General features: G+C 47.7%; 1 protein-coding gene across 2 annotated transcripts; it reads right to left on the bottom strand.

The window, feature by feature from the left end:
* Nucleotides 1-1,442: 1,442 nt before the first annotated feature.
* On the bottom strand, nt 1,443-26,803 carry TRIM35 (tripartite motif containing 35). Of its 2 annotated transcripts, XM_047717519.1 has the most exons (6): nt 25,334-26,782; nt 13,045-13,140; nt 9,248-9,478; nt 6,182-6,204; nt 5,252-5,370; nt 1,443-3,947 (listed from the first exon to the last, which is right to left on the bottom strand). In XM_047717519.1, exons 1-6 carry the CDS (start codon nt 25,766-25,768, stop codon nt 3,370-3,372), a joined length of 1,482 nt encoding a protein of 493 aa, XP_047573475.1. In that variant the 5' UTR covers nt 25,769-26,782; the 3' UTR covers nt 1,443-3,369. The 2 variants fall into 2 exon arrangements, with proteins under 2 accessions (XP_047573475.1, XP_047573476.1); XM_047717520.1 differs by lacking the exon at nt 6,182-6,204 and having other exon boundaries at nt 3,750-3,947; nt 25,334-26,803.

Raw genomic sequence — 26,803 nt, 5'->3', positions numbered from 1 at the left:
GCCCTGAGGTGGGGATGATGCCCATTTTTACAGATGAGGACATGAGCTCAGGAAAGTAAAGTGCGTGCCCGAGGAGACACAGCACGTATGCGGTAGGGCCAATGACACCAGAATTGGCAGCTTAACAGATGCCAGGACATTCCAGCTAAAATGGCCAGCTGAAACACAAATCAACCAACCAACCGACCCGGCCAGCTGTGTGAAGCCAGGCAGTGGGCTGAAGATGTCACAAGAAGCCTGAGCTGGCAGGAGCTACATGTGTGTAAAGGTCGGGAACTCCAGGTAACAGAGGCAGAGCTGGGTAATGAGGTCCTAACTGCACCCTGGAGAAAGGGCCTGGGGCAGGTTGGAGGGGGGTGTCACCCGGGTGAGAGGCAAGACTGAAGGATGGCGCTTCTGGCATCAACACACGAGATGGACCGAAGGTGAAGAAGCCAGAGAAGGGGAGGCTGCCTAGTGGACTGCTGTCTTCAGCCTGTTTACAGTAAAAGGAGGAGACTGACACGGGGACGAGTGAAAGTAGAAGGCAAGCGAGGGAGAGGGTTCAACAGAAGAGGATGTTTGTGCACTAGGGTTCTCTGTCAACAAGTGAATCGCCTCATTCCTGAGCCAAAACCCCCAAACTGAGGTACCTGGGTTTAAGGGAAGTAGATTTCTAGGATGTACAGTAACAAGAGAAAAAATAAGACTAGACATCATCAAAGTGAACAACTTTTGCGTTTCAAAGGCCATCACCAAGAAAGTGAAAAGACAACCCACAGAATGGGAGAAAAAAAAATTTGTAGATGATGTATTTGAAAAGGGACTTGTATTTTAAATGTATAAAGAACTTTTATACTCAATGATACAAAGACAAGCAACCCATTCAAAAATGGACAAAGGATCTAAAGGCAGTTCTCCTAAGAAGATACAAAAATGGCAAACAAGCACATGAAAAGATGCTCCGTATCATCAGTCATCAGGGAAATGCAAATCAAAACCACAAGGAGGTATCACTTCACCATCATAAGGATGGCTGAAAGACAGTAACAAGTGTGGACAAAGATATGGAACAATGGAATCCTTGTGCACCTCTGATGAGAATACAAGATGGCACAGCTCCCTTGAAAAACAGCCTAGCAGCTCCCCAAAGGTTAAACAGATTTCATGCATGCACAACCAAACCCACTCCTAGGTAGATAGATACCAAAGAGAATGGCAAACATACATCCACACAAAACATCCGTCCACACATTATTTGTAATGGCCAAAAATGGAAACAATGTAAATGCCCATGAGCTGAAGAATGGATAACTAAAACATTGTATGTCCACCCAATGGCATGGTACCTGATCATAAAAGGGAATAAGGTCACGTATATGCTGCAACCTGGATGAACCTTTGTCATGGATGAACTTTTGCTTACTAGAACATGGAAAGGAAAATGTCCAGAGAAAAAGTGAGTTTCGGCTCAAATATCATTTTTATTTTTTTAAAAAAAGAGGTCCAGGCTATCCAAATTATCCTCTTCAGAAACCCCTTTTCAATATCCAAGTTGGAAATAAAAAACTTTTTAAAAAGTTTATTGTAACTAACAAAATAATTTCAGATCAGGATTATCCTAGAAATTGTATTTGATGGGCTAGATAAATATTTAGAGAATGCACACTGGTCTCTGACATATTGGCCGCCGAAGCGCCCTGAGCGCCCTGAGCCCGAGTGCCTTCAGACAGGACCTGCGCATACCAGTCTACCAACATTCCGACCCGGTACCCCTCATCCGGTGGCATCTCCTACTGTGTCCCTCCCTGTGGCCCCTACCAATTGCACATATCAAACCGCCTCACAGTTTTGAATCATCCTTTCTGTTTAAAATGTCCTTTTCTGTGAACCTGGGGCACAGACAGGAGAAAACATGAGCCCGCCGGATGGGAACATGCCCCCATGAGAACACCGCCACCCCTACAGGCCGGTATTTCCTTTCACTGTGCTGTTTCCTGGGGCGGGATGGCTGACAATTAAAAATCCTCTTCAGGCAGATGGGAGGAAGAAGAGGTGGAGGTGGAGGTCCGTAGGCATGGTAGGGCGGGGGTAGAAGAAATCAGGGTGAAAACACACAGGGGAATAGAGCAAGGAGCAGGCTGAGGCCAGCAAGGCTAAGCGAGGGACCCCCCCACCACTCCCCAGGACTGTTTCCTCCCTTTCCTACGTCCTCACTGAAAAGGACCCCTCTTTCCTTCCATTCTCATTACTTTATAAGAATGAATCCGAGCTGTTTCTTTCATAGCATCTATAGGACGTAATTTTCCAGTCCTCCTATCTCATCTATAGCTGAGGAAATGGAGGCCCATAGCAGGAACGGGTCTAAACTGTGGTTTTTAAAATCGCGTTTGAAATAGTCCAAATAGTCACTATTTGGAAATAGTCCAAGAAAGGTAAACAGATAAATCAGAGCTGACCTGCAGGCAGCCTTGCCTCTGCCCTGGGGGATGCGAGGGGACTCTGTGGAGAGGTCTGAACATACTGGTATAAAGTGACAGACAAGTCTGGGGCCCCGGGCCTGCTCCAAAGCCACAGCAGCAGTGCTGTATGAACCAGATTTTCTTATCTGTATTGTAGAAACTCTGACCACAGGGAAACTGCTCCTTCTGGCCCTAGCCAATTTCCCGAGAGAGCAACCAACTACTTGGAGCAAGCCTTTCATATGCAAACCGACCACTAAACCCCCAACCACTTCCTTTACCTGGCTCTCACAGGACTCTAACCCGCAGGGCCACTGCTTCCTCTCCAGATTGTCCCCAGTCCCATCACCCCCAACAACTGGGGGGCGGCCCCTACGCCCCAGAGCCTGCCAAAATTAATCCAACTAGCAGATCCCAAACCTGTCTACTCAGAGCCCCTGCCAAGCCTGTTCTTGTCACTAAAACCGTAACAAAGTCTCCCACCTCATGCTCCCTCAACTCCCTCTGCCTCCTCAGTGGCTCTGGTGCTTCTTGGGAACTGTAAATAACAAACTCTTTCCCACGGTAGGCTCTCCAGGTCTGCTGGCCTCACCATACCCAGATAGTAAGACCCACATGCTAAAACAGGCCCATCCATAGAAGTCAGTGTTATCCCCAGACATCCTGGAATTTGGGTTTAGAAAATCCACACCCGGAAGGTGCCAGGGCTCTGGAATGAGGTGTCCCCTGGATGGCTTCAAAAACGAAGGAGGCGGCTTGGGGCCTGGAGCTACAGGAGGAGGACAAGACTGATGGATAGGGAAGATCCTGGCAAGGAGGCTGACAGTTCAGAGGTACGGAAGTGAGCGCAGCTTGAGAGGGAGGGACAGAAAGAAAACAGGACCACGACGCAAGTCCCTGGCAGCAGCGGCCAGGCTCCTGGTAGGTCTCAACCATCCAACTCCTCCCTGATGGTGATGTGCAGGGGACAGATGCGTAAAGGCTCAAGGGGGCCATCCCCCCGCGCGCCCCCCAGGTAGAAGTAAGGCCGCACCTCCCCGAAGCGGGCGTGGAAGGTGTAGAGGTGGCAGTGGCTCTCGGCGTCGTAGAAGGACAGCTCGCCCTCCTCACACTCCAGCTCCACACGCAGGCGGCGAGGGATGGCCGGGACGAGGGGTGACGTGGCTGGGTCCGAGGTCATGCAGTGGTCCCCATCCACCCCCTGTGTGCGGCACACGTACCAGAAGCCCGAGCGAGTGTCGTGGTAGCAGCTATGTGAATGGCCCTCAGCACCGGCGTCCTGGCGCAGCCGCACCACACCCACCCGCCAGCTTGGGAGCCCCCCCAGGTCCACCTCCCAGGTGTGGGAGCCCTGGGAGAAGACGCAGGAGCCCAGCAGGCAGGGCGCTGAGGAGAAGCGCTCCGGGTTCTCCACCTGCACTCGGTAGCCATGGTTGGTGACGCTGGTGAGGTCATCGGACACAGATAGCCAGCCGGCTGCGGTGTTGGGATCGAAGCTGAAAGGCACTGAGAGCAGAGGCAGGAAGTGGGGAAAAATCAGCAAACCTCATGGGCCGCCCTTCTGCCATGCCAGCAGTGCCTCCATTCCCCCCAAAGTGACCCCCTGTGTCCCACCTGGCCCCAGCGCCCAGAGGGAGCTGTGTGGGACCGAGAGGCCGTGTTTTGGGTTGAGCTGTGCCCCACCAAAAAAGAGGCTGAGGTCCTAAATGTCAGTACCTCGGAAGGCACGCTTATGTGGGAATGGGGTCACAGACGTGATTAAGATGAGATCAGAGAGGAGTTGAGTGGGATGGTAACCCAGTATGACCGTTGTCCTTAGCCAAAAAAAAGGAGACACAGACATGTGAGGGGAGAAGGCCAGATGACGACAGGGACCAAGATCATGGGGCTACAGCCACCAGCCAAGGACAGCCAGTAAACACCAGAAGCTAGCAAATGGCAAAGAAGGCTTTCCCTATAGGATTCAGAGGAAGCATGGCCCTGCTGACATCTTCATCTTGGACTTCTAGCCTCTGGAAGTGTGAGCAAGTAAATTGGTCATCTGTAGGCCTCCAGCGTGCAGTCCTTTGTTACGGCAGCCACGGGAAACCCACAGAAGCAGGGACCCCGGTGCTCACACAACTCCCTCGATGACTGAGAGAAGCATGTAACATTCCTCTGGGTCACTGACAGCTCTCCCTCTAAAATCCTGAGGTCTCCGTCAGCTTGGGTTGCTACACAAAAATACTACAGACTAAGTGGCTCAAACAACAAACACGTCTTTCCTACAGTTTTGGAGACCAAAGTCTGAGATCGGGGTGCAGCACGGTTGGGTTCTGGTGAGGCTCTCTTCGTGGCTCACAGACGGCCACCTTCCTGCTGTGTCCTCACAAAGGGGAGGGAGGCAGAGAAAGCCAGCTCTCTGGTGCCTCTCCTCATCAAGGCACTGACCACATCCTGGGGCTCCACACTCGTGACCTCACAGGTCCCAATCACCTCCCAAAGGCCCCCATCATCTCCGAATGCCATCACATCAGAGATTAGGGCTTCAACATATGAATTAGAAGGGGACACAAACACTCAGCGCTTTCGTCATCCATACGATACAGTTCTGGAGAGAGAGGGCAGCCAGCTCCTCTTTCTGCAGAGGTGGCCAAGTGTCAGGACCCAAAGAGGAAGGGGTCTGCCAGGAGAGCTTGAGTGGTGGGGCACCAAGGGAACTGTGTGTGAGAGGGGCTGGAGAAGCTCCGATGGGGTGGGAAGCTGGGAGAAACGAGGCTCGTAGGAAGTACCGCCCCTGTCTGGAACCCCTGTCCACACTCCCCACTCACCAGATTCTACAGAGGTGACCATCTTCCGCCAGACGCGGTACTGCAGGGAGTCCAGATACTTGCAGATGTCGATGAGCATGCCCGGCTGCATAGGCTCTGGCTCCATGGTGCAGAAGAGGCTGGGAAAGGAGAGTTGGGCCAGGTGGGCAGGGCCAGAGCCATGCATCCTGGGCCTAACCAGGTCAGCCGGAAACAGGCAACAGGACTCATTCCTGGCCACTCTACCCAAAACAGACCTAGGCTGGGCTCTGATGGGAGAGGAGCCAGAGGCCAACCAGGCAGCTCACGGCTCCTCAGGACTGAGAATGCAGGCCCGACCTGCCCGCACTGGGATAAATATAAATAGGATAGGAGGTTCTCAGACACAGGGCCCATCCTTGTGGGGAGAATCTGCTCATGGGATGTCTGAGAAGGAAGGGACCTTAAGGGTCCTCTAGTCCCAATGTCTAGAGGTAACACTGGTCTTTGCTTGAACACCTCCAGTGACAGGAAACTCACTACTCTCCTAAACATTCTCTTCCATCTTTGTGCAGCTCTGACTGGGATAGAGTTCATCACCGTGAACCCAACAGACATCAACAGAAACTGGTGTGTGCTGAAGCTCTCGGAGGTAGGGGCTAATCAAGAGATAAGCCTAGGTGTTGGGAGGACCCACTGAAAAACACAAGCAGTGTGCAGGATGACACATTTTCTCCCCGCATAGTGGGTGGTCATTTTCCACACTCAGGAGAACAACACCTCACCAGTGCCAATCCAAGTGGAAGGCCCTGAAAGAGGGCTCTCTCACCCTGGCCAGTCCCCCCCCACTCCCACTGTATTACACCCAGCTGGCTTCATTACCTGCCTGGCCCTGGAGCCACTGGAGCTGGCTGGCACCCCTGGGATTTCTGCCTGCTCTTCCCCTCCCCTCCACCAGCCTTGGCAACTTACCGGCGTTTTCGGCTTTTGTGTTTCTAACAGAGAAAAAAAGACAGAGACATAAATACAGGGAAAAAAAAAAAACAGAACAAAACAAAACCACATATACACATAAGTTTCTGACCTCAAAATGAGTCCTATATCCCATGTTCATGGATCAGAAGATTTAACATTGTTAAGATGGCAAAACTCCCCAAACAGATCTACAGAGTCAATAAAATTCCTACCAAAATTCTAGCTGGCTTCTTTGCAGACACTGACAAGCTGATCCTGAAATCCATATGGAAATTCTAGGAACCCAGAATAGCCAAAACTGTCTTGGACAAGAACAAAGTTGGTGGTTCACATTTCCTGATTCCAAAATGTATTAAAAGCAATAGTAGTCAAGACAGTGTGGTATTAACATAAGGAAAGACACTGGAAGTCGAGAAATAAACCCTCATATTTACTGTCAACTGGTTTTCTATAGGGTGCCAAGGTCATTCGATGAAGAATGGTCTTTGGCAAATGGTGCTGGGACAACTTGATATCCACATGCAAAAGAATGAACCTGGGATTTCCACCTTCCACCATATACAAAAATTTTTTAAATTAACTCAAAGCCTTAATTGTGGAGCTAAGCCTATAAAACTCACAACCTTGGATTAGGCTATGGTTTCTTAGGCATGACACCAAAAGCACAAACAGGAAATAAGACACAGCTAATCTGGACTCCATCACAGTGAAAAGCTTCTGTACTTCAAAGGAAACTACCAACAATAACAACCCAAAGAATGGGAGAAACTATTTATAAATCATGTATCTGATAAAGGTCTAGTATGCAGAATATATAAAAACTCGTGTAATTCAACAACAAAATGACAAGCAACCCAATTTTAAAAATGGCCACAGGGCTGGAATGCACAGTTCCCCAAAGATATACAGATGGCCAACAAGTCCCCAGAAAGGTGCTCAACAGCATTAGCCATCAAAGAAATGAAAATTAAAACCACAATGAGATACCACTTCACACCCTGCAGTGGCTAGTAAAAAAAAAAAAAAAGAAAGAAAGAAAGAAAGAAAGAAAGAAAGAAAGAAAGAAAGAAAGAAAGAAAAAAGAAAAAATGGCCAGTCCAGTGTTGGCAAGGATGGGGAGAAATTAGTCCTCATCCACTGCTCAGGGACTATAAACACCAGTGGAGTCGCCTGGAAAGCCATATGGCAATTCCTCAAACAGTAACACTTACTAGTTACCATGTGATTCAGTGACTCTATTCCTAGGCACATACCCAAGAGAAAGGAAAACCTGTGTCTACACAAAAACTTGTACATGCATGTTTATGGCGGTGTGATTTGTAACAGCTCAGAAAAACGACCCAAACGTCCATCAATTGATGAATGTACACATAAAACGTAATATATCTGTACAAGGGAATATTACTCAGCCATGCCTGATACACACTGCGACAGGATGGAGTTTCAAAACATGCTGAGTGAAAGGAGCCAGTCACAAAAGGGCTGCGATCGGATTCCACTGATGGAAATCATTTACAGAAGTGTCCAGACAAGGCAAATCCTTAGAGGCAGAAAGGAAATCAGCATTTGCTGAGGGCTAACGGTAGCGGGTGGGGGGGTGGGGGGCCGGGCACAGGAGGGCAACAGCTTAAGGGTATGTGGTTTGTGTTTCTGGAGATGAAACGTGCTACAGTTGATCATGGTAATGGATGCACAACTCTGTGAACAAAGAGTAAAAAGCACTGGACTGTACAGTTTAAGTGAGTGAATTATACAGTGTGAGAACTGTATCTCAATAAAGCTGTTATATTATTTTTAAAAAGTCATAAAAGCATCCCTGAAAGCACAGTGGGTCCTGGCCGCTCCCAATTTCCTAAACAGAAACAGCAGAGAATCAGCTTTTAGAACCCACCAAATGATTTTATGATCAGGGGCCTTTTGGAGACAGGAGACACCAGGGTTCAAAGCTTTGTGTGAGGCGGAAAACCCACAGGAGTCACCAGCCAGGATGTGACAGCTGGCCCGAATGCAGGCTGTATCTGTCCCTTCTCAATCCACTCTACAAAGTCTCCCCTTTCCAGAGAGTTCAGCTGTTCTCTAAGTGAAGGAGATAGCTCACTATCCTGACAGATTTCCAATTTCCAAACTAGCTTTCCAGTTACAGGACATATCTCCATAAGACTCATGGGCAGGGGGCAGGAGGGGGGCAGAGGTGTGAGAAACATAAAAAGTAAAAAAGAAAATAACTAAACATGCAAGTTTAAAAAGAGAGAATAGAGTCATCCTTTTCTTAAGAAAGCAACAGAGAACATAAAAACATATTTAAATTAAGAATTAAAATAATTGTATAATTTTAGAATATTCTAGTTTGTCTTCTTTCTAAAATCCTATAACCTCCATCTAATCATGAACAAAACATCAGGCAAACCCAGAGTGAGAAGAGTCTACAGGCTACCTGATCAGCAGTCCTCAGGCCTGCCAAGGTCATGAAAAACAAGAGTAAGACACTGTCACAGACCAGTGGACACTGGGGCATGGGACAACTAAGTGCGATATGGGTCCCTGGACTGGATCCTGGAGCAGAAGGAGGATATTAATGCAAAAACTGGTGGGCTCTAAGTAAGTCTGGAGTTTAGCTCATTATAATGCACCAAGGTCGGGTTTCTACGGACGAATGTGCCAGGAGGTGATATAAGGTATTAACAGTGGGAGGACCCAGAGGTCTCCAGGGCACCCAGCATTACCTCTGCAACTTTTCCACCTTGTTTACAAGGTACTCAGCTGTACTGAGGTGCAGCGAAAGAAGAAACAGAGAGAGAGCGAGCAGGAGTACGAGAGGCAGGGAGGGGCAAGGAAAGGAGAGAGGCAGAAAGAAGTGAGAAGGCCCCCAGAAACTCTGTCCACTCTGCTGAAAGTCCCCTCGGCCTCCTGACAGGCAGGGGACCTCCTCCGGGGACTCCTCCAGCCCAGCACCCCAACACTGCGGGAAGACTGGGGGGATGGCAGGGGCCGGTGGTCTCCGGCTCCCCATGGGCTCCCAAACACCTGCCCGCTGTCCCTGAAGCCAGACGGCGAGCCCCTCACCATGAGAAAAGAAACATCATCCTCCTTCATCTCCACCTGCAGCCGCTCGATCTCCTGGGCTAGAGCTTCCGTGTCTTCTGCCAGCCGCTTCATCTTCTCCTCCACCAGACGCTGCTTCTGCCTCGCCTCCTCGGCCATGGCATCCAGGATGGCTTGCTCCTCCACGCGCAGGAACTCGCGGAGTTTGTCGAACTCCTGCCGGATTCGCCCTTCCAGCCAGGCAGCCTCCACCTACAGCACAGAGCAGGATGGGGCACGGAGGCTCGGAGGGAACCTCTCAGGCAGCACGTGGCCTCAGGGCTCTCAGGAGTCGAGCAATGGAGCTCTCTTTTCAACAGAAACCAGGGGTGAAACCCCAACAGGTAACATACAGATGCAGTTTTATTAGCATAAATCTGTAAGTATAAAGTCACACAGCATAATGAGATTGTCTCGATAAATTAAGAAAATCAAATCAAATCTGCTTATCGATGACACCTGTTGTCTAGATCTTCAACACACAATATTCTGTACCTTGGTTCTGGGCAACATAGCAAGGGAAATCCTGAATCACAGAAATGAACTGTTGAAAATAACAACAACTTTTAACAATTATCTGCCTTCCCATCTCAGGACTTCAAATCTGTCTGATCCAGAGACTTACCAAAAGAAGAGTAGAAGTATTTATTTTAAAGCTGAATCATTCCCAATATGTGTACCCCTAATCATAACTACAAAAACCTTTAAAAAAAAGTTGTAACGGGTGCCTGGGTGGCTCTTAGTTAAGCATCTGCCTTCGGCTCAGGTCATGATGCCAAGGTCCTAGGATCGAGCCCCACACGGGGCTCCCTGCTCAAAAGGGAGTCTGCCTCTCCCTCTCCCCACTCATGCTTTCTCATTCATTCCCTCTCTATCAAATAATTTTTTGTTAAGAAATTTTTTTTTAAAAAGTTAAAATAAAACCATAAATGGACTCAAAGAAAAAGCAGAGAAATAGTACTCATCTTGGAATGAAAAAGACCTTTTCTAATAAAAAACTGAGAAACTGTGGGACGCCTGGGTGGTTTAGTTGGCTAAGCATCTGCTTTTGGCTCAGGTTATGTTTCCAGGGTCCTAGGATCAAGCCCTACATCCAGCTCCCTGCTCAGCGGGAAGCCTACTTCTCCCTCTCCTGCTCCCCCTGCTTGTGTTCCCTCTCTCAGTCAAATAAATAAATAAAATCTTTTTAAAAAAGAAACAAAACTGAGAAGCCTCAAAGAAAAATGAGATCACTGAATAGACATTAACAGAAGTAGTTTTGAATGGTAAGAGACTACTAATAAAGTTAAATACATAAATACAATTCCAAGAGGACCACTGTAAAAACAACTCAAAATCTGTGCTGTAGCAATCACAAATCTCATCTTCGGATTGAAAGTTCAATATATGTTCACAGCTCTCACAGTGTGATGACAAAATAGTCACTGAAAAAATGAAACTGACCCAAAAAAAGTAAAAATGATTCACTGGAAAAGAGATGACAAACTGGGAAAAATATATGTAACATGTAACGGACTGTTTTTCTTCATAACATACAAAGCACTCTTACGAATCCACTAGGGGAAAAGACAGATATTAAAAAAAAAAAAAAAAAAGCATTCACAGAAGAAACACAAATGGCTTTGTATTTGTAAAACAGTATACAAACTAACAAAGAGATTCAAATGAGAAGAGATGGCACTGTCGAAATACCAGGCTCAAGAGACTGATTGTGCATGGTGGAAGGCAATGAAATCCAGGATGATTTTTGTCGCACAGGAAGATAAAGACCAGCAGGCAGGAAAACCTCACCAGCGTAAAGTCAAGTTCAGCCACCCTTCCTGCTGGCAATCTGGAACCTCGCATCAAAGGGGCAAACTCAAAGTCTTCACTTCCCTCATCAACCTGCACTGACTGGGTTTAGGGGAAAAGCAGGGATCACTTGGGAACCCTGGAATCTTCACATGGGGCCACATCAGAGTGCCACAGTGCCTGGGCCGGGCAGACAGGGGCCATCACCTGGCCATACAGACATGCCCCAGGCACCACCACTGCAGTCCAGCACAAGGCCAGCCAGGGGAACAGGGCTGACCACAAAAGGAACTCGAGTGACAGAGGTGAAGCTCCATGATTCCACGGTGCCTACAGGTAAAGCAACTTGCCATGCGGAAGCCAGTCACTAAGTGTCTGGACCGGGAGCTCAACCGTGCAATGGCTCTGACAACATAACATAAGGTTTCACTGAAAAAGTGAAAACCGCCGCTCACAGCAGTTCAATGGTCCATAAAACATGAAAAATGGTGAAGGGCTTTTCTCTGTTGGGCACTTCACATGCATTATCCCAACTGAATGTTTATAAACTTCCTAGTAAGACAGAATTGTCCTCTTTTTACAGATGGAGGGATTAGCTTAGAGGGGGTGGGGATGGGCCTGGAGACTGGGGTCTGGCTTTGAAAGCAGTTCTGCTTTGCAGTTACTGCCCTGGTCACCAACATTTCACAATCTTTCCTTCTGCTGTTCCACCAGCTCTGCAGCTCAGGGGACAGACAATGGCCAGAGATTAGCGAGGCGCCTTCCAAGCCTGGTCCCCTCCCACGGGCACACGGGCACAGGCGGGGAGTGCCAGGCAGCCCAGGCCGGGGGTGGGGGTGGGGGCTCTTAGCTGAGCAGTACTTAGCAGAAGCACTCACCCAGGGAGCGAGAGAGCAAAGCCAGCACAACCTGACGGAAACCCAGCTGCCCATCCACACAGCACTCAGAGGGAGAGAGGATGATATGTATAAACAAGGAGGGTGGGGAAAGAAGGAGACAACTCCTTCACTCAATTTACAAACATTTATTGATCACCTACTGTGAGCCAAGAACTCTCTCACATATTAGTGTAGCCTTCATTATATTCTATTGGAAGCAAATAAAAAAAATAAGTAAAAAAAGTTAACTGCAGGTAACGAAGTATTCTGAAGAAATCAAAAACAGGCAGACATGAGTGCAAGTAAAGCGGAGAATTACTTGGGGAGGGTGATCAGGGAACACTTCTCCCAAGGGATGTCTGAACAGAGATCTTAATGCCAAGCTGCTCCTTATGGGAGGATCTGAGAAGATGTAGTTCCCTGGAGGGACAGAAAGAAGGCCAATGTGGCTGGAGCCAAGCATGGGAGGAGATGAAGCCGAGGGCCAGGCTGGGGTTGGACGAGGGCCCTGGAGGCCACAGTGAGGAGTCTGGACTGCAAGGGTGATAAAGCCTCTCGACAGTTTTAGGCAGAGGAATGATGCAATCCATGTATTTTTCAGAAAGATCAGTCCACTCTGTGGAGATGGACTGCAGAACAAGAGCGAAAGCCTGGGGCCCAAGTAGGAGGCCAGGTGAGGAACAATGGAGACACATCCAATACTGAGGGTGGCAGGGGAAACAGAGCGTCCAGTGGACGTGATGTATTTTCAGTTAGAGAGGCCAGGACTGCCGAGGGAGAGGACCCAGGGAGGAAGAGGGGAAGAGCCCTCTTCCTAAAGAGCCCCAGGTCATTGTTGGCATGAGCAACTGGGTAGATGGTCAAGTGCAGCACGTGCTAAAGTTCCCCCTTCCCACAGCTGATGGCATGGCCACGCCCAGCCACTTAGGCCATGGCAGTGCCACCACAATCAGTTACCTAGGACAGGACTATGCTAGATCCTCAGGGTTAGAGAAGGCTGATTCCATGTCAACAGCCACAGTCAGGGCCCGCCCACCCTAGCCTTTCCCCCCACCAATTCCCCCAAGGCACCAGGTATCCCTCATCTCCCGGCCCAGCCAGAGCACTCACCTGATTGTGCTTGGCAATGGCCTCGTAGGAGCGCCTCATGGCCCAAAAGGCCTTGGCTTTTTCCCGCAGCGCGTGCTCCATGTTCCTGCACTTGGCCTGCCATGAGGAATGAGAAGGAGCAACATCAGGGCTGGAGGCCAGGCAGGGGGAGGACATACTCCATTTACAGCTGGAATCCCACTTCAGTGTGGGTACAGCTCAACCACATTTACTCAACCCGTCCGTCCACAGGCTGCAGGGCGTAACCCTAATCTTGACTCTGGTTTTTAGCTTGAAGGCTCTCAAACCCTTCTAACCGGCCCCTTTGTTTTATACCTGGTACAGATGGGGAGACATGGTGGAGGAGGTAAATGACCCATTCCCTTTCAAGCTAGCCACAGTACAGCTCAGGAGGGCATCCCACTCCGGCCTACAGCCAGTCCAGGCTGTCCATGAACCCCTGAGCAGTTGCCACTATACAGACCATGTGCTCACAGGCTCTCTTCATGACTTTCTAAACTGGACAGATCTGATTCCAGGTCGATCCAGTTATTCCTACAGGGCCTTATCTAAACTACCTGTCTCCCCACTTCCCTACCTTATTGCAATATTCCAACAGTGCACGGGACACGAAAAATACTTTAATCACTGCTTTAATCAAATCCTTTTGGTTTAGTAGTTTTGTTTTTTTAAACTTAACTGTTAGTGCTCTGATCTCCTTGGACTCCTTGAAGAACCACTACCAGTTTGAGATTGGATTCCTCCCTTTTGTATTCAAGGTCTAGCCATTTCTTTCCATCTTTATCCTTTTCTCTCGTAATTCTGAGAAAGCTTACCAAGTTTTCCTTTGGAAAAACAGTAACAATTCTAGTGGCATTAATTACAAGTGACTAGCATTTATTGAGCATTTACTATCTGCCAGGGAATATGCTAATTACTTCACAAATTATGTCACTTAATCATCACATTATCCCTATTAGTTAGTAATATGATTAGCCTCATTTTATAAATTAAAAAAAAAAAAACACCCCAAAAGCACATAAAAGGAAGTGACTCGCCCATGAGCACACAGCTAGTATGTGGCAGGATAAGGACATGAACCTAGACAGTGGTAGTAGGCAGCCTCCAGGATGGCCCCTGGTGATCCTTCCCTCCTGTAAGATAGGAAAGTCTATTGCTTGAAGCTTCCAAATTTGGGGGACATTTGTTATACAGCAATAGGTAACAGAGATTTGTCCTCAAAAGCCTCATCCCCACCTGGACCTGATTCAGATGACAAGAATCAGGAGCTGATGTTGTCACAGGGTAAGAAGTTTGGGGATCTTGGGAGGGAGTGAGTGTATTCTGAATGCTAGGGGAACAGGAACCATTGGGGAACAAAGGGCAGATTGAAGGAGGCAGCCTCTAGAATGGTCCCAGTGGTCCCCACCTCTGGGGATTCATGCCCCAGTAGAATCTGCTCCCCATGGGCTGGATGTGATGACCTGCTTCAAACCAGCACAATGTGGCAAAAGCAGCAAAGGGATATCGCCTGAGACGAGGTGACTAAGCCTATGCACATCCTTTCTCACCCCCCCACTGCTTGCTCAGCTGGATGGAAGCCACCTGCCACGTTGTGATCCAGTCTGTGGAGTGGCCCACAGGGCTAGGAACTGAGGATGGCCTCCAACCAGCAGCCACTCGACTGAGTGAGCTAGAATGGTGACCTTGGCCTACTTGAACCTTCAGATGAGACCAGAGCATCGGGAGAGATCTGAGGCAGACACGCCCAATTATGTCTTGCCCAGATTCTCGACCCACAGAAACCATGAAGTAATAGCTGTTTGTTTTAAACCACTGTTTTTGGAGATAATTTGTTTTGCAGCAATAACGAGGCTGTCTGTCCTGCTCTGCAGCCCATTCTTTTAACTGCCGTACTCCAGAAAATAATGATGTCTATCTTCTGCAGGTTTCTTCTTTTCTACTCATTCTGGCCACTTTCATGATCTTCTTGAGTATACATAAAAGATCTTTTTGTTTTCTGTAGTATGACATCTCTAAAGTGTCTCCTCAAAGCAAAATAAAATCGGTATGAATATCCCACAAGGCCAGTGAAATATCATCCTTATGTTTTGTGGGAAAAGATGTTCTGTTACAAAGTCATATAATAAATTTTGAAACAATTCTTATTTGCCAAATAAGCATGGATGAAAGGAATGAAGTAACTGCCCACACACATTACCCAGGGGGTGTGCTGGCCCCAAAACAATGCAGCCCAGAACTCTGCCTTCAACCCTGACAGCTAGGGATCTACAGGTGGATAAAGACAGTGGTGGTGCGGGAGGTAGGGGTAGGGGGACAGTCCCTGTCCTCTCCCGAATTCTTGAAGCACCTGGACAGTTCTGGTGTAATGCAGCAAAGACCAACCCCCAAATGACCCTTCTCTGAGGCGAGTTGATGAGATCCACCACTGATTCCATTAGTAACAAGCTGTTACTACTGCACATGCGCTATGCCATCCGGCACTAAATTAAGCACTCAGGAGAGATGTTACTGAATTCTTACATTCCTGTGAGGCAGGCACTACTCGCTTCTTACACAGAGGAGAAAAGAGGGCCCAGAGTTGTTGAGTAACTTGCCAAAATTATACAGTTAGACTTCAGCAGAGCCAGGATTTTTACCCAACAATAAAGGCCATGTTCTTAGCCACACCACACATCCTATCTCATGAGGAAAGCTGGTACTATGTTTGTCTGCCTACCCTTAATGTTTCTGAAAGTGTCATCTTATTCCCAAATGTGTTGTCAGTTTTTAGTTCTAGAGTAAGTTTATAATTCTGTCAATACTTTGCCCAATACCTTCAATAACCTAGCATGTTAATGAGTTTCTTCCCATAAATGTCAAACTAAACAACACATTTTAAAGACTAATGGCTACTACTAAACTGGAAGCTAACCAAATATCCACTGAAAAATGGATAAATTATGGTATATTCATATAATGGAAAACTACTTAGCAATACAAAAGAACTAGTGACTCATATAACATTGACAAATTTGTATATATATATATGAATTTATATACTTACATATATAAATATATACATACATGTACTTGTATATATTAACATGTTTATACGTATGTGCATATACCTATTGACATAAGTTTACATATATGTAAATATATATAAATATATATATATAAATTTTGCCAGAACGAAGTCAGATACAAAAAAGTATACATGGTATCGCTCCATTTACAAGAAGTTCAAGAACAGCAGCGCTAATATATGGCGACAGAAATCAGAAGGTGGGTTGCCTCCTGGTGGACTGGCTGGGAAGAAGGGAGCTCTCCAAGGTGACAGGAATGTTCTGTATATCCTTTGGGGAGGCAAGTACCGTGTTTGTGTAACGCTTACAACTCTTCAAATGCAACAGTTAAGATCCCTGCCTCTTATTGTATATATTATACCTCAAAGATCTTAAAGCCTATAAAATGAAAACTTTAGAAGTTTTAGCCTTTTCTTGTCACTTATCTAGAGCGTTCCTTCCTCAATGAAATCCCTTCAATTTCTCTCAGGTTCAATGAGTTGTTTTTTACCTTTCATTCTCTTATTTTTAGCAATTTATTTGCTTTGGCATAAAACATAAATGTGCCTTAAATATACATAAATGTGCCGTAAGTAGTTATAAACAGAACACCTTTGAATCACAGCCAGGACGTGTCCCTTCTCAATCTTATCCCCTTCTTCCTGTCAGAGGAAACAAAGGTCCTAGTTTGTATAGCATTTCCCTGCCTTTCTTCAGAGTTCTATCACCCATGTACACATCCCTAATCTGAACAATATACTTTAATTTTGTGCGGTTTTTAACTTTGTATTAATGGAGCCGTTCTGTACGCATTCTTTTGTGTCTTGTTTCCTTTACCTTGACATTAAGGTTTGTAGGATTCAAACACATTATTGCATCTGAGTTTATCGTTCATTGTTGCACTGTATGCCACTGTATGAACACACCACAATCATTTACCCATTCTGGTGTTCATGGAGAGCTGGGCCATTTACAATCTTCAAGTAACACAGATAGCATGAACCTTCTTAGATACATCTCCTGGCCCACACGTACACTTGTCTCTGTGCAAAATATTCCTGGGGACAGGAATGGGCCACAAACATGTGTATCTTCAACTTTAGTAGATCATGCCAAACTGTTTTCTAAAGCAACTGTATCAGTTTATACCACACACGTGATATTAATGAAAAATGTTTATTAACCACTTGGATCTTTATTTCTTAAATACCTGTTCAAACCTTTTGACCATTTTTCAATGGAGTTGCCTGTCATTTTCCTACTGGTTTGAAGCAATTTATTATAAATGTGCAATATATGTCTTCCATGGGTTAGATATATAATAAGTACACTCTATTGTATCATTTATATTTCTTAATTTCAATATGGTCAAATTTATCAGTTTTTTTCCTTTAGAATTAGGGCTCTTTGGTTTGTTTTAAAAATACCTCCTCCCTTCCCAAACTGCTTAAAAAAACAAGCCAAACAAACAAAAACAAAAAAACCCCTCCATATCCTGAGGTCACAAAGATTATCTCCTGTATTATTTAAGCTTTCCGGCTTTCTTTCTCATTTAGGTCCAACGTGGATAACCTGCGGTTTATCCTGTGAATGATGTGACCCGGGAGCTCGCCGCCTCAGAACCATTATTTAGAGTACTAAGCCTTCCCCACTGATGTACAGGCCACCTCTCCATACATCAAACAGATGTTTCCAGTTCTCTAGTCTCTTCCCCTGACCCACTGTCTTCTGCCAACATCACACAGTCTTAACTTTGACAGCTGTTAAGATAAACTAAGAGCTAAATGTCTCCTAAAGAATGTTTTGGCAATCATTGGCTGAGTTATCTTGTTTTTTTTTCCCAAGATTTTATTTATTAGAGAGAGAGAGTGCATGCACACAAGCAGGAGGACTGACAGGCAGAGGGAGAAAGCAGCCAGGTGAGAGACTTGATCCCAGGACCCTGGGATTATGACCTGAGCTGAAGGCAGACTTAACCAAGTGAGCCACCCAGGTGCCCAGCTTTCTGAGTTTTCATACAAATATTGGAATCAGCTTGCCAAATTCCACAAAATGTCATGTGGTGATTAGCACAATCCTGACTCTATAGATCAGTCTGGAGATAACCGACATCAAATACTGATTCTCTTAATCTATGAACATGGTATATTTTGCCACTTAGTCTTTGATATCTCTCAATGAAATTATGTACCTTTCTCTGTCAGATGTCTGCACTGTTACATTTATTGTTAGATACTAACAATATATATTGTTTTATACTATATTTTTTTATGTTTGCTGATGTACGGAAATACAATTGATTTTAAAGGTGATTTTGCAACCAGCACTCTTCTAAACTCATTTATATACATAATTTATCTGTAGCATCTTTTTATATTCTCTGCAACAGAAATTCCTATGCAGATATATGCAATTATATCATCTGCACATCATGCCATTATAGTTTCCCTCCTTCCTAACCTTATACATTTTACTTGCGATTCCTATCAAAGCGGCACAGAACTGGGTTGTTTTCTTATCTAGCTGACTTTTGTCACTTAACTGGAAGAGTTAACATAATTACCAGGTACATTTGCACTTAAACCTACCACCTTGTTCTGTGCTACTTGCCCCACTTGTTCAGTATTTCCTTCTCTTCCCCTTTTTTGGGATTGACGATGTGTGTTTTATTCCACTTTTTCCCTTTCCATGCATTTAGTGGTTAATCTAGGAAATACTGTATTTAAACAGTATGAATTCAAATGAATCTAAACAGTACACTTTTCTTTTTTTTTTTTTTTTTTTTTTTTGGTCTTTAGTAAACAGTACACTTTTCATGTTTGCTTTAGATACTCTGATTTTAACCCTAAGCATACGTGTATCCACTCAAACGGACCATTCAGGGACTGCATGTAGGCCAGAGCATGCGCTGAACAGGCAGAAGCTGCCCGCTGACTGGAGGGGGCTCTACTGTGAAGCCTGGTCTGGACGAATACGGGTCATCCCCAGCCTGGATGGAGCTAACCGGCTCAGGACAGATGCAGAGCATCACCCAGACCCCAAGCCCAAAACAGCAAGTGAGCTGTGATTTTAGTTTCAAATTACAACACTCAGGATTAGTTATTTATAAACATGCAAAACAGGAAGTTTTTTATTTACACTAAAGGATTCAGAATGTGATTCTATAATCTACATCGTTTATGTAAAAAAATTACAATTTGCTTAAGCAACACATTTCAAGGGTGTATTTATTACCCTAAGGATTTTACAAAATTGTTTTGCCCAAAATATCCATTAAAACAGGTGCTGTGTGGTGTAACAGAAAATGGGAAAGGCCCAGGTAAGAGAAAGAATAAATACTATTTCCCACGATCATCACCACACACCTGCAGCCAGGGCTATCCAGCCCAAGCCAGGTTTTCTGACTTCCAAGGCCCTATATATGCTGTTGCTTGTAATTCCTGTCTGCACCACCCAACTATCTCAACAAGGCTTAGAAAACGCAGCTCAGGCCCCCTTCAATTCCTCCAGAGAGCCATTCTGATTTCCCCAGTAGAGCTCGGGTGCACCCTGCGGGCTCTCATAGCTCCCAGGTACACCTCTACACCCCACTCATTACCGCTAGATAATCAATCACCTCACTTTCCCGGAAAGGCTGCGGGCTCCAAAAAAGGGCAGGTCCTCTGGCCCAGCACAATGGTGCTCAATAAACCTTCGCAGAAGCAAAGGACGCCTGCCCTGCAAGGGTAGCAACTGTCCTATCCATGCATATCCCCACGTTCAGCACAAAGTGGACACTCAGCTACCAACCTGCCCAGTCAATGAGTCCACTAAACCCTTATGTTCTTTCCACTACGCCACACCGCCTCCTGGACTGAAAGTTAGGAGACCTGATTTATACCCTTGTCTTTGTCACTAACCACTGGTGAGGACTTTGGCAAAAGCTTGCTCTTTCATTGGCAATCAGGCTCCAGTCCTTAAAAATGAAGGCATGGAAGCGTCTACAGACTCTCCAACTTCACTGAGAAAATGATGAAATGCAGTTTTCTGTCCATGCTTACCTAGCTCATCGCCAGGGTTTCTAGGCCTCTGCTCTTGTCATTTTCCCCACGTATATCAAACACTTGTTTTCAGGCAGACAGACATAGCAGCAAAGAGCTCTGCCACTGGGCCCTCAAGTTCAAATACCTGCTCCGTTTAGCAGCAGATGATTCTGAGTGAATTCCTTCTCTTCTCTGCACCATCTCCTCCTGTGGCCAAGAGGAATGAGACTACCTCGCTCGCAGGACTGTTCTGAGGCTCCCACTAGTGAATCCATGTAAAGTTCTCCAAGAGCGTGCCAGGCATGTGTTGGCTCTCACCACTCTTAGGTGCCACTCAGGGGTGGGTAATTTAACTCTCCTACTGTCAATTCCTCAGGTTTCTTACACGGATAGCATAAATGCCTCCAAGACAACTTGATCTCGCCCAGATCCCTTTCTTATCTAATCCCAACCCAGTCTCCTGATCTTCCTTTCCCCTTGGTGTTTGTGTCCTCCTCATGAAGCAGGGATCCACAACAGTGCCTAGTGCAAGGGTCCCATGACTCAGGACCCTCACTGAGCAGTGTTTAGTAAGCCCCCAGCCCTGGGTACTTGCCTTATCAAGCAAGCAGTAAATGTCCACGCAACTTGAACATGGTAGCGCCTGGCCCATAAGGGGGGATCCAGATGGGAGGGCACAGTTGGGAAAATGGTGGGAAGAATTGCAAGGGGAGGCAGACTTAAGGACAACATGGAACATTCCTAGGTAAGATTTGGCCAGACTGATTCTAAGAAGAACCCCAGATGGGGAATGGATTGGGGCTGGTGCAGGAGGAGCCTGGAGGGCAGAGAATGGCTCTCATGTCAGAGCCATGGGACGGATAAGAAAGTGATCTGGACAAGGCAGGGACCTGGCAGGAGATCAGGGCAGGCTTGCTTTGATGATGCAAGGCTGAGCAAATGCCAGACAGGGAGTCAGGAAATCTAAGTTTTAATCCTAGACGTACCTTCCCCATTCCCTGCCAATGCCAGGAACTGCTGCATTTCTCCAAGTTTCTGATTTCTCACTAGTAAAACAGCATCCTCTCCTCACAGTGCCCCGTGGCTCTGGGCCTGTGTTTAGGGATCTTCTAGTTTTCCACAAGAGTTTTCAATTAGGGTTTTCATTCAATGACCACCACCCCTCCAAAAAAAAAACTACAGTAAACCTTTTTCAAGTCGCCTTATAAACAGTGCTGACACACGCTTTCAGTTCCTACAACTTTAGTGCCAGCATCCGTATTTGTTAACAACTTCCTTGATGCCAAACTACACGACTTTCACTGCCTCATAAGGATAGAATGAGCAGAAGCACACTGAATGGGTGAAGGATGTGCCAGGTCTGAATGAAGTCTGGCTGATCACAGGGAAAGATTCGGATCTGCAAAGAGGGAAATTTAGACCGGCACATCAAGTAACCACTTAGAAGAGGGTTAGGGAGTATTGTCAGCCTGACAAGTATCGTCAGACAAGCCTCACAGCCGCCCAGAGCAGTGCTTTCGTTTCAGCCAAATAAGGCCCGGTGATGAATATTTCAACTAGAATTCAACGGATTTTCTTTGCACTTTATCTGTAAACCGTTGCTATTGTCGTTTTACTGCCTCTACGTGCAGTAAGCAAGAGGAATTCACGCTAGCTTAGCATTTGTATGTATGGCAAATATTTTAAGTCACAGTGTTGCAACAGCCTTTCCCTGTTCAAGTTTGATAAACATGGGCCAAAGGCTGTCCCTTCAAGCTCCAACACGTACCTCAGCATTCTGGTCTCAACATTTCCAGCCTGTCTGGTATCTCAGCGGTTCCTTCCCTCACACCCCACTGTCCTTAGGACAAAATCTTAGATCTCTCACATGCTCCGGATGGCCCTTGGGACCTGTCCTGGATGCCCTCATTCCTGGCCCAAACGTCTCTGGCTTCCTACATACCACGCCCTCTGCCCCACTAGCGCTGCTTGGGACCCCGACACTCAGTGAACTTTTTGGAGCCTTCAGGTCTCTGCAAAATCACTCCCCACCACACAAGAGCAGGTGCCTTGCTACAGCCACCTGTCACCTGCTGTATTGTCCCTCCCAGGAATGTCCGTGTGATTAGTATTCAATCATGACTCTCTGACTCCAAGAAGCCAGGGGCTAGGACTCCTCAGTCCTCTACTGAACACACCATGTGCCTGGCACAGTGCAGGCACCCACACGCAGGACAGTGGTCCTCGTCCACTCGAGCCTCTTAAATATCCACACATGACCCGCTGCCCCACAGCTCCCAGAACAGACAGCCAGCTCAGAAAGTTGTACCCGGGGACCAGAGAAGTTTCTCTCAAAGTCCATGACCAGAGTAGGGGCTGAACAAGGCCCCAGGTGAACTCCATGTAATATGCTCTGGGACTCTGGACAAGTTACTCAACCTGAGACTCAGTGTCGCTGTCTGTAAAATGGGGAGAATAGTACGTATCTGTGGCAAGCTGAATAAAGATGTCCACATCCTAGAACTTAGAAGCTGTGAATGTATTATTTATATGACAAATTATTTATATGACAAAGAGGACTTTACAGATGTTATTAAATTATTATTTTAAGATGGATGATTATTATCCTGAACTGTCTTGGTGGGCTCAATGTAATCAAAGGGTCCTTGGAAGAAGGAGGAAGTTAGTAGAGTCAGTCAGAGAAGACAACGGGTAACAGAAGCAGAAGTTGGAATGATGTGCCTTAAAGGTGGAGGAGGGGGCCTCTAGAAGCTGGGCAAGGCAGGGAAATAAACTCTCTCCTAGTCTCCAACACCTGGATTTTAGGACTTTTGACCTCCGAAAAGGTAAGAAAATGCATCTGTACTGTGTTAAATTGCCACGTTTGTGGCACTGTACTACCACAATGATAGGAAACTAATACACAGCCTCACAGGGGTTTTGTGAGGATTAAATGAGCGCATGGCATACAGTAAGAGCTCCGAAAGTGCTGGCTGGAATGGTTACTCCTTTCATCCAACTCCTCACATGGTTGTCAGAGTGATCTTTCTAAGCACACATCGCACCATGAAATCCCCATCTTCAAGCTTTCAGAGCTCCCCACGGCATGTGACGGCAGCTCCTTCAGCCTCTTCTCCCAGCTCCCGCCTCCCAGACTGCTCTGCGCCCAGCCAGCCAGCACAGCATGTCTACTGACTGTCTGACTTGCCTGGATACGCTGTAAGCTCCATAGGGCAAGGGCTCTGTCTTATTCTGCGGCCTCAGCTCCCCTCACAGGTCCCAAAACACAACACAACACAAAAGCCCTTGATACACAGCTGTCTAACACACTGATGTGACACTGAGCAGGACACTGAGCACACCTGGGCTGCATTCTCCTTAGATCTTTCCAGACTGGACTCCCTACCTCCTCGTACAGCACCCTGGGTGCCCATCAATCTGACTGCATCATCCCTCTGCTTAAACCCTTCTACTGCTCCATATAGTCCTTAGGATAAGGGCCAAGCCTCAGGCCTCATGGGTTCTTCTGCATTTCCATCCTTATTTTAACTACTCGGAAATTCTCTTAGTGCCCAGAAAGCCAGGCCTCCCAGCTTTTGGACCCTTATGTATGCTGCTGCCTCTGGCTGAAACACCCTCCCTTACTCTCTTTGCCTCGCGAACACCTCCTCATCCCTCAGGTCTCTGCTTGAAACTCCTTGAAGGTATGAATTGTTGTTTAGCACATGCCTTGCAGTATCCCTGGGACCCAGCAATACAAGGCACCTGCTGAAGGAAAAGGAAGTTGTCATTAGACCCTATATGCTTTCCGGCACCCGACTCACTCATCTTGAATCCTGGATTAGCCCAGACCTGGGGGTTCTGCCTTAGTGCTCCTGGCCTTGACCCCCTACCCATCTTCCTGCTCTGTACTTGTGACAGCCCCAGGCTGATTGGTCATGACTTGATCCATGGTGCCCCCCCTACCTCGACCCCAGCCCGCAGAATGCCAGCACTTACTTCAGGTGTCCCAAATCAGGACCTGGCACTTCCACCAGTGGAAATGGGGAAAAGCATTGTTGTGGACCACTGTTAAATAAGGTAACAGGAGTTATAGGCTTATCCTTTTGGCAAGCTACTATAGTATTCATACATGCATACGGATGACATTCCCCTCCACCTGAACTCTGTCTAAATGTGTATGAAAATCTAACCAACTCTCAATATTTCTTAAGAAAGGCCTTAAAACAAAACAAACAAAACAAAAACAGTGTCTGGAGACCAAGCATTTGGGGTACTTACAGTGCCTCCTTTTCAATACACTCAGCTTCCCACCAGCTAACCAACAGGTCTGACCCATGTGTTAGCAGGCGAGTAAATAAACTGGTGTTTCACACCCTCTGCAATCTTTTAAATAAAACAGTAAATAAAAATAACAGAAAATGCCACAGTACAACAGACGTTTTCACAGAGCTTTTGTTTCAAGTGATACATACACAGGACCGTACCATCACAATGGAAAAAATATGGGCTAAGGTCAGAACACGGGCTTACTATGGGCTAAGGTCAAAAACTGAAAATTCCTAAGCTGGCTAATCCTTGTTTTCTGATCATTTTTCCTTCTTATACCCAAGTAGTCTCCATGTTACTTCTATACCAAAATATTTCCTATGTCACTTTATAGCTATAAGAACGCTAGGCGCTGAGGTGCTGAGAGGGACCCAGAATAAATCAGCCAGCCAAAGCCAACAGCCTCTCCACTCCTACACAACACATAGGGCCAGCTCCGCGAAGTATGTGACCCCTTTTGGAAGACCTTGAGTCTCCACATGTCTGGCCAGGTCTTGGGACTCCCACACCTCTAACTTGAATGAGCCAAGCTTCAAGACTCTTGGGCGGTACCCACACCTGTCCTCCTCACCCGGGCCCGGGCCACACCCTGCCGGCATAGAGGGTACAGAGCCTCAGTCCTTCAGAAGTGGGTCAGGGGGCATCTTGGGAGCACCGTATACCCCCAGTTCCCACACTTCCTGTTTACACTCCCTCTTCACCCATCCCAGGCGCCTGGGTCGATCTGTCTGTAGGTGAGCCGGAGCGCCGGGGGCTCCTGGCCGCAGGACGAGGGGCTGGCCCGGGCGCACAGGTCCGGCAGGCTGCAGCGGCTGGGGACGGGGATGGGGGGTGGTCAGAGGTGCTGAGTTGCCTTCCGGACCCGGCCGCCACGTGCGCGCTTGGCGACCTCCCGCACACTGCCGCTCTTACCCGAAAGTCGTGGGCAGTGTCCTTCACCGGCTGCACGCGGTGCCCCTGGTGCCGGGGGTCGGCCTGGCACGAGCAGCACAGCAGCTCCTTGTCGTCGAGGCAGAAGAGGCTGAACTGGCCACGATGCGGGCGGCAGAGTCGCGGGGAACGGTGGCCCGCCCAGCGCGCGCCCTCGGCCTCCTCGCGCAGCAGCTTCTCCACCAGGTTGTTGAGGGTGTGGTTGGTGCGCAGGTCGGCGAGGGCCGCTCGGTCCTTGCACACCGGGCAGGTGGGCGCCACCTGCACCTCCCAGCAGCGGGTCACGCACACGCGGCAGAAGTTGTGCCCGCAGCGCAGAGTCACGGCGTCGCGGAAGGGGTCGTAGCAGACGGCACAGAGCAGCTCCTCCTTGAAGGAGCGGGAAGGCCCGGGGGACGCGGCGGGACCCAGCTCCATACCTACAGTGGCGGGATCCAAACCTACAACTTTGGCCCCACCCCTCCCACCAGCCAGGAGGCTCCGGGACCCCGCGGAGAGCGGCGCCTGGCCCCTTCCGTTCTGAGCGCTGAGCGACAGCAGCGCCGTCCAATCGTGAGGGGCGCGCTCTGGAGGCTCCGCCTCAGTTCCGATCGACGTAGGAAACCCCGGAAGAGCGGGGCGGACCCCTGCGTTCTGCGGTCCTCGCCGGCCCCCGCCGGTCCCCGCTAGTCCTCTCTGCTCCTTGCCGGTCCTCTGCGGCCTGGCCGGGTTTAGGGAGAAGGAAACGCCCCAGTTGTGCGGCAGGGCTTCCGTGTCATCGGAAACCTATTTCCGATTTGAAATACGAAATGAAGTTGAGGCGTCTCTTCCTCAGCCACTCCCTGGGAGTTTCAGGTCCGCGAGGTCGGAGAAGAGCGAGCTCTCCCGGTCCTGGTTCCGAAGTAGAGGCTGAGTCTCCTCTGTGTCGCTGCCCTTGCACTCTTGTTCACTTAGGTTGGCCAGTCTTAATCTTGTGCCCCGGAGTAAAGAGGAACCAGGTGAGAGAAGGGGGTCCGGGAAGACCTCTCGAGAGACCTGTCTCGGGGTTGCAGAAGTGGGCAGGTCACAGTCTTTCGGAATCTGTTCCTCGTGAGTAAAATGGTGATCCTGTCACTTGTCTACGTGAGACGCGAGGACTGAACTGGACGAATCCCGGAAAGCGCTCACTACGTGAGGCGGCCCCCGTTAAAGCAGAGTGAGGATCGCTGCGACCTGAGCGGTAGAAATCGAGCCGCGGCTGAATGCCTGCCTGCTGTAGCAAGCCTGGCTCTCCCAGCCCCCCATTCCTGCCTCAGTTTGATCACTTTACAGCCTCTGGACGCAGGATTCCTTTCTCCTGACACACGTCCTTTTCCCGGTTTCTGTTGTAAGACCATTCTCCCTCCATGTGTCATTTTTCTGTATTTGAGCAGAGGCACTGACTGCCTTTTTTTGGGAATATCTTCAAGGATATTTCTGTGGTGAATAGCCTTG

This window comes from Lutra lutra, chromosome 2 (assembly GCF_902655055.1).
Source record: "Lutra lutra chromosome 2, mLutLut1.2, whole genome shotgun sequence".
Taxonomy (NCBI): domain Eukaryota; kingdom Metazoa; phylum Chordata; class Mammalia; order Carnivora; family Mustelidae; genus Lutra; species Lutra lutra.
The sequence above is the reverse complement of the archived record's forward strand: the minus strand, read 5'-3'. Positions and strand labels throughout refer to the sequence as shown.